General features: G+C 42.4%; 1 protein-coding gene across 2 annotated transcripts; it reads left to right on the top strand.

Annotated features, from left to right (window-relative positions):
• The first annotated feature begins 732 nt into the window (after window positions 1-732).
• Window positions 733-4,720, top strand: LOC129552133 (serine protease 1). Of its 2 annotated transcripts, none has more exons than XM_055420298.2 (5): window positions 733-1,122; window positions 2,482-2,641; window positions 3,101-3,354; window positions 3,901-4,037; window positions 4,571-4,720. In XM_055420298.2, exons 1-5 carry the CDS (start codon window positions 1,083-1,085, stop codon window positions 4,718-4,720), a joined length of 741 nt encoding a protein of 246 aa, XP_055276273.2. In that variant the 5' UTR covers window positions 733-1,082. The 2 variants fall into 2 exon arrangements, with proteins under 2 accessions (XP_055276273.2, XP_088688857.1); XM_088832731.1 differs by having other exon boundaries at window positions 3,101-3,358; window positions 3,905-4,037.
• The last annotated feature ends 2,496 nt before the right edge of the window (window positions 4,721-7,216 follow it).

Below are 7,216 nucleotides of genomic sequence, written 5' to 3'. Positions count from 1 at the left end.
ATTCTGTATTTTTGTGATCTCTAGATATGGGTGAACTCACTAGCGAAGGGTTACACAGTTGTTAAGAGCACAAATGCTGACATCAGATTTCCTGGGATGGAATCCTGAGCTTACCATGTTCTTGCTTTGTGATTTTGGCGAAGTCCTTCATACTTTTGTATATGTGTTTTCCCATTGATTAAGAAGGAAAAATAATGGGTATCTTAAAGTGTTGTCATGAGCATTATTAAATAACATAGGTTAAGTATTTAAAATATTCCTGTTAAATAGCAATTCCAGATAAATATTAATTGTGCTAATTCTTTCTCCTAGCTGGCTTCCCTGGTAGCTCAGACACTAAAGTGTCTGCCTGCAATGTGGGAGACCCGGGTTCAATCCCTGGGTTGGGAAGATCCCCTGGAGAAGGAAATGGCAACCAACTCCAATACACTTGCCTGGAAAATTCCATGGATGGAGGAGCCTGGTAGGCTAAGCAAAGAGTTGGACATGACTGAGCAACTTCACTTTGTACTTTTTGTACTTTTCTCCTAGCTGTTTTGATCTATTTTGATTTCAAATCTGAATGATTTTATTCTTCTCATTGGAACAAGTGTTCCTATTAATAATGAAATATTGACATGGATATAGAAGACCAGAGCTATTACAAGACAAATTGTATATTATGAAGTCAGCAATAGTAGTTAAACTTCAAGGGTATAGATTTTAGGATAGTCCTCAGGATAAATGTTCACACTTGAGACAATCAAGGACCTAAATTTTTTGTCTGGGAATCAGGCCACCTGTAGCCCTGTTCTGTGACCTCACTGTAACTTACTTTCTATTTTGAGGAACCGTCTCACCATGTGGGCTCATTTCTTTCCTTCCCATAACCTTCTGGCAAAGTGGACACGGGCAGATGTTTAAATTGGTTGCTGACTTATCTTCAGTGTGGCATGGAATTCTAAATTTGGATTTGTGATTTTCCCGGGAAATCACATTTCTGGCATTGGTGGCCATGGATGTCAGTGACAAACCTGGACATATAAATAGCTGTGGATGGAAACCCTGCAACCTAGTCCCTAGTCCAGAACCGGTGAGCAACCATGAAGACCTTCATCTTTCTGGCTCTCCTGGGAGCTGCTGGTGAGTTTTGATAGTAGGTTCTATGATATATTTAAGGTTGTGCTTTCTACTCTGGAAGACAGCAATGAATGTTGAATATAATCTCTACTCAAGAGGCTTAAGATGTTGTAATAACAGTGTATAGTACATATGTCTGTAAATAACTAAATCTCATTTGTTAGAGATTACGGTTAGCAGGGGTGATCAATGCAGAAAACATTAAGAGGAAGAATTTGCCTTGAACATCAAGGTACTATCTATGAAGCAATAGTGAAAAAGAAATGATTGTCAATGTTAAGGAAATGTTTTATCCTTTCTAAGGATCTGCATTTAATAATTGGGACTAGTCTTGTGAGCATTACATCTCTTCTATACTAAAGAGCACCTTAAGTAGGATCTCAACAGGAAAAGACACTCTATTTCTCAGGAATAAAAGCTTTGGTCTGGATTTTACCACATCTTTGCTAATGATATCCCTTTGATATATGACATGTCATGCAATCATGAAAAGAAATAGAAAATTACTATTTCTATTTTTATACTACTAATTTTTACACAATTCATACTTACTACGTTATTTTCCCAAATTGTAAATTCATTTCACCTATCTAAATACCAGGAAATATCTTTCCTAAAATTACTTTAAAATACATAAATAATACGGTACATGTAACAATCTCTGATATTGGAGTCCTTAGAAAACATAACAACTCAGTAGTCACTTTACAATATTGAATAAATTTAAATGGTTAGATAGACAATTGGGATGAGGGGAAACATTGGAGAGACACACCGTATAATGTTCTATGAAATCATTTGATGAACCTCTAGGCAAGATCCAAGAAGACACTTGGGGAACAAAAGAATAAAGCTCTCCATTACTTTCTGGTCGAAACATTCTCGGATGGCATTTAAAAGTTTCCTTTCTGTTACTTCATGTGGTATTTATCCTATATTGAACTCTACAAATAAGCATAATGATGGTGACCCCAAAGTTTTATTGAACACATAGTTAAATGTCTGCTCATCAGGGTTTTGTGTAAAAAGTATTCTTTGTAACCTCAAGTAGTGGGCTTCAAGACACTTATTATGTAAGGAATCTCTTATTTGTGTGTATACGTATGTTACAAATGTAAAAATCATTATATTGATCAAATTTAAAGCATTAAAACCTAAAAGTTAGATACTTATAATAGTGTAAGAAGCATATGTGATAGAATAAGATTATGAAAACAATTACACTTAAATCACAGTTTCCTGGTTATGCATCATAAGAGAACATGACTTATCTTTTCCTGGTTCATCTGCAAAACCTTGCTGCTGAGTAGAAATTCCACAATGGGTCAGTTCTTCAGATAGTTTCCAACTTTTCTCTGTCAGTTGCTTTCCCCGTGGACGATGATGACAAGATCGTCGGCGGCTACACCTGTGGGGCAAATACTGTCCCCTACCAGGTGTCCCTGAACTCTGGCTACCACTTCTGCGGGGGCTCCCTCATCAATAGCCAGTGGGTGGTGTCTGCAGCTCACTGCTACAAGTCGTAAGTAACCGCTACTCACAGCCCTGTTCTCTGAGGTCAGGGCATCCTCAACCATGCCAAAGACAATCAGGGTGAACTACAGAGCCATGCTTGAGGGGGAGCATTCAGATTCCAAGACCTCATTATATGCCCCCACCAGACATTGTATGCATCGAGGCCTCCAAACGAAGGCAGTAAAGACACAGGAAGAAAACCAGTGAGTGGTTAAACATACCCAGAGTATCTAACACAGCTCTTTCCCAGGTGGCTCAGTGGCAAAGAATCACCCTAACAACGCAGGGGACGCAGGAGATGAGTGTGTGTGTGTGTGTGTGTGTGTGTGGGTGTGGGTGTGTGTGTGGGTGTGTGTGCGCACACTGGAAGCGCCTTCCCTCTGTGCTTATGCTCAAGACTGGGCTGCACTGGGAGGGGGAGGCCCTCACACTGGAGACTTAGAGAACCTGTCATCTTCTGATCCAGTGGAATCCAAGTGCGTCTGGGAGAAGACAACATTAATGTCGTTGAGGGCAATGAGCAATTCATCAGCGCGTCCAAGAGCATCGTCCATCCCAGCTACAACTCAAACACCTTAAACAACGATATCATGCTGATTAAACTGAGATCAGCTGCCAGTCTCAACAGCCGAGTAGCCTCTGTCTCCCTGCCAACATCCTGTGCCTCTGCTGGCACCCAGTGTCTCATCTCCGGCTGGGGCAACACCAAAAGCAGTGGCAGTAAGTCTCACGGGGAACGCGGCCACCAGGTCTGAGAATCCGAGAGGTGAAAACCTTGTTCAGGGACAGGTAGCCCTGGCTGTCACTCAAGGCAGCGTTCCCAGAGGAGAGTGGGGTTCTGTGGAATCTTAGGATACATAACTGAAATGTGTAGGCTCCCTCTGCTTGACAACACAGAAAGGACTGTGCTAAAGTTGCCAGGTATGCCCCTAAAATATGAACAGTGATTTGCAGAGGAATGAAGAATGGAGAGGTACATAGAACAGAGGCTGAGGCTGGAACTGCTCAAAGTACAGCCCTGCTTCAGAAATAAAGTCTCCAGGTTGAAGATATGTGGTCACTGATACTAGTATTAGGGAGAGAACAATTTGCTGACTGAAACCATTTGGAAGACCCTCCAGATAATGGTTGTTCTTCCAAAACAGAAGTTACTAGCAATTGGAGGGAAGGAATGGGAATATTGGGAAGATGGGGAGAGGTACTGAGAAAGACATTTCCCAGATTGTGTGGGTAATCCTCTTCTCTTTTCAATCTTGTCCCCAACAGCCAGCTACCCTGATGTCCTGCAGTGTCTGAAGGCTCCCATCCTATCTGACAGCTCTTGCAAAAGTGCCTACCCAGGCCAGATCACCAGCAACATGTTCTGTGCGGGCTACCTGGAGGGCGGAAAGGACTCCTGCCAGGTGAGCTGCTTTGCACTCCTTGTCCTTCAGCTCAGCCTCACGGATCTCACCGCACTTCCCAGTTCCTGAAACTCAGAACGTTGTAAAGCTGTCTCTGGGACTGATCATGAGGGCTCAGAATCAACTAGGGATAAATAACAAGTTTACTTTTTGCCGTATTAATGGTTAAGGTTCAGGGGAAAAGATACACAGATCGTGTGCCATGTGTATATCCTGGTGCCCTTCTGAGAAGAGATGTAGGAGCAGGGAACTTTGAAAGGAGCCTGGCTGGATGGGCAGCATCAAACTTCCCATTCTTCATCTCTTCTTGGCCTCACAGACCTGCAGTTAAGGAAAAAGGAGAGAGAGAAGGAGGGAGGAGAAGAATAGGGGTACAGTGTGGAGAATGAGGGTTGATTTCCCAGCGAAAGAGGTGGGCTTCATGGAGGATCAGCACTTGGAAATGTGGTCCCCAGGGAAAGGAAGTACACCTTGAGGCTTTCTCCACTTTGGGCAGAGCTGTGAGTCCTAACTGGCTCTTCCTTCTCGCCCAGGGTGACTCCGGCGGCCCTGTGGTCTGCAATGGAAAGCTCCAGGGCATTGTCTCCTGGGGTTATGGCTGCGCTCAGAGAAACAAGCCTGGTGTCTACACCAAGGTCTGCAACTACGTGAGCTGGATTCAGCAGACCATCGCTTCCAACTAAACAGCTTCCTCTCTTCATGACCCTCCCTGTTAGCCAGCTTCACCTTCCTCCCATCCTGAAAGCGCTACTTAAATAAAACCGTTTATAAAACCAAATTTGTTCAAGTGAAATTAGTTGACTTTTACATACTTTCTCTTCAGTCTGGCTGTTGAGAAGATGGTGGACACAGAGTTGAACTATTACGTGAAGATGGAATTTGAAAGGTGATTGAGTCATTCGTTCAGTCCCCTCAGAATAAATTGATATTCATCTACCATAAGCCAAATTCTGTGTGGATGTTGAGGCTATTAAGATGAATAAGGGTATGGGTCAATGTTACCATCACATTTTTACAGAGATAATGACACTAAGATGTAGAATGTTAAGACTGACTCCCCAGAGTTACTGGCCTAGTCATAGCAAAGCTGAGATGAACTCCCTGCTGTTCTTAGTCCCATCACTTTGCTACTGCTGGAGAGTGTTTTAAAAATCACAGATCCTAAAAAAAATCATAGATCTTATATTTTCCAAGGTTTCACCAACCTATTTCTTTTATTCTCCAGGATATTCTTGTTTCTGTCAGAATTTTATTGCTATGGCAGGCATGATTTCTGCCATAAATCTGTACCACTCTCCCAAAGTAGACCTCCCAAACCCCAGCCCAAACCATGTACTATTTTGAACAGCAAACAAAAAGGTACAAATGCAGATACATTTGCCAAAAATAGATCTGTTACTCTGAGGACATAAAAGTCTTGGCCGCAGGTGTGTTCTCTGTCCTTCAGCCCTCCTTGAACTCTCCACTGTTGCCTGGGTCATCCAGAGAACATTTGGAGCACATTGTTCCTGTGCAAATGTGGTATGGATCAAGGGAAAATATAATGGGGTTTGAGCATGAAATCATTGGACCGGGTGGAAGAAGTTTGAAAGGGGGAAACGTTTGCCATCCCAGAGATAAGGTGAAGGATGTGTATTATGTAAATTGGTTTGAGCTGCTATAACAAAGAAAGATAGACTAGGTGGCTTACACCATAAATATTAATTTTTCATAGTTAAGGAGGCTGGGGAGCTTTGATATTAGACTAAATTTTGTATTATAAGAAATAACTTACAAATCTGAAGAGAGGGAATATGCACATTGAGAACAGAATTATGCATTACTCTGTTAGAAGTATTTCATTGTGCAAGTGATGCAGAGTCTGTTCAGCTGTTGAGTTCTGTTCAATAGTTCTTTGTGTCGTTACCATAACCCAATAAACCAAGAAAGCCAAAAGTCATTCTTAACAATATGAGGTCTACTTCTGTACATTTCAACTCCCTTTAGAGACAAAGAACCTGCAACAGATAATAGCAAACTCAAATCCTTGCTCTCCCTCACTCATCCAATTCTGAGGATTATCTGGGACCATGCTATGTAACTAGTACAACGGTGTGATTCAGTAATCAAATTGGGACATTTTGAGAAGGCACAGTTGACAGTTGCCCCAGGGCAGCACGCATAAACCAGAACTGTCCCTAGCAAAACAAGACCTGGGGTCAGCTTACATGTACCAACAGGGCTCCAGGTCAGTGTCACTGGCCCTCGTCCTTCTCAGCTTCCTCTCCACTGTATTCCTGGTTTCAGTTTTTGATAAGCACTCAGAGATGTGTCTGCTTTGGACCTTCTTCATATAAAATTAAGGTAAAAAGCTGCACAATTTTTCCAGAGTTTGAAACTATCTGTCTGTTGGCTAGAAGCAGACAGCCTCCCATATGAGCTGGCCCGGAGTCTACCTAAGTCACATCCTTCCTGATGCTGTTAGCTTCTGGACAGAACCAAAATGCTCCTCCCCCTTTATCTAGGGCAAAGAGCCTAGCTGCTGCTGCTGCTAACTCACTTCATTCGTGTCTGACTCTGTGCGACCCCATAGACGGCAGCCCACCAGGCTCCTCTGTCCCTGGGATTTTCCAGGAAAGAACACTAGAGTAGGTTGCCATTTCCTTCTCCAATGCATGAAAGTGAAAAGTGAAAGTGAAGTCACTCAGTCATGTCCGACTCTTCGCGACCCCATGGACTGTAGCCTACCAGGCTCCTCCATCCATGGGATTTCCCAGGCAAGAGTACTGGAGTGGGGTGCCATTGCCTTCTCTTAAAGAGCCTAGGGATATATCTTTATACCAAAAATCTTGTTTTTCCCCCAGACCATTTCCAAGTTTAAGCATATCCCTCAGATCTATAGTATCTTGTTTTTCCTTACTTTTCTCCTTTTCTTTTTCCTTTCTTCCTTCATTCCTTCATAAAGAGCTCCTAAAATTATTTCATTCCAGGAATTATTTCTTCTCCAACTGGAAGATAGGGAAGAAAATTTTTTCTTGGTCTCTCTCTTGTCACAGAAAGTTGTCTTATTTCGTTCTCTCTCAATGAGGACTGCACACACAGTCAATAAGATACAATGTGAACATTCTAGTATGGAATTCTAGATAATGCCCCCCACAAAAATGGCTGTTTTCAGGTGCAAAATAACCTCAACTTATTGG

Source organism: Moschus berezovskii, chromosome 3 (genome assembly GCF_049115385.1).
Source record: "Moschus berezovskii isolate FMDL1 chromosome 3, NW_MosBer_1.0, whole genome shotgun sequence".
In the NCBI taxonomy this organism is placed as follows: domain Eukaryota; kingdom Metazoa; phylum Chordata; class Mammalia; order Artiodactyla; family Moschidae; genus Moschus; species Moschus berezovskii.
This window is presented reverse-complemented; position numbering and strand designations above follow the sequence as displayed.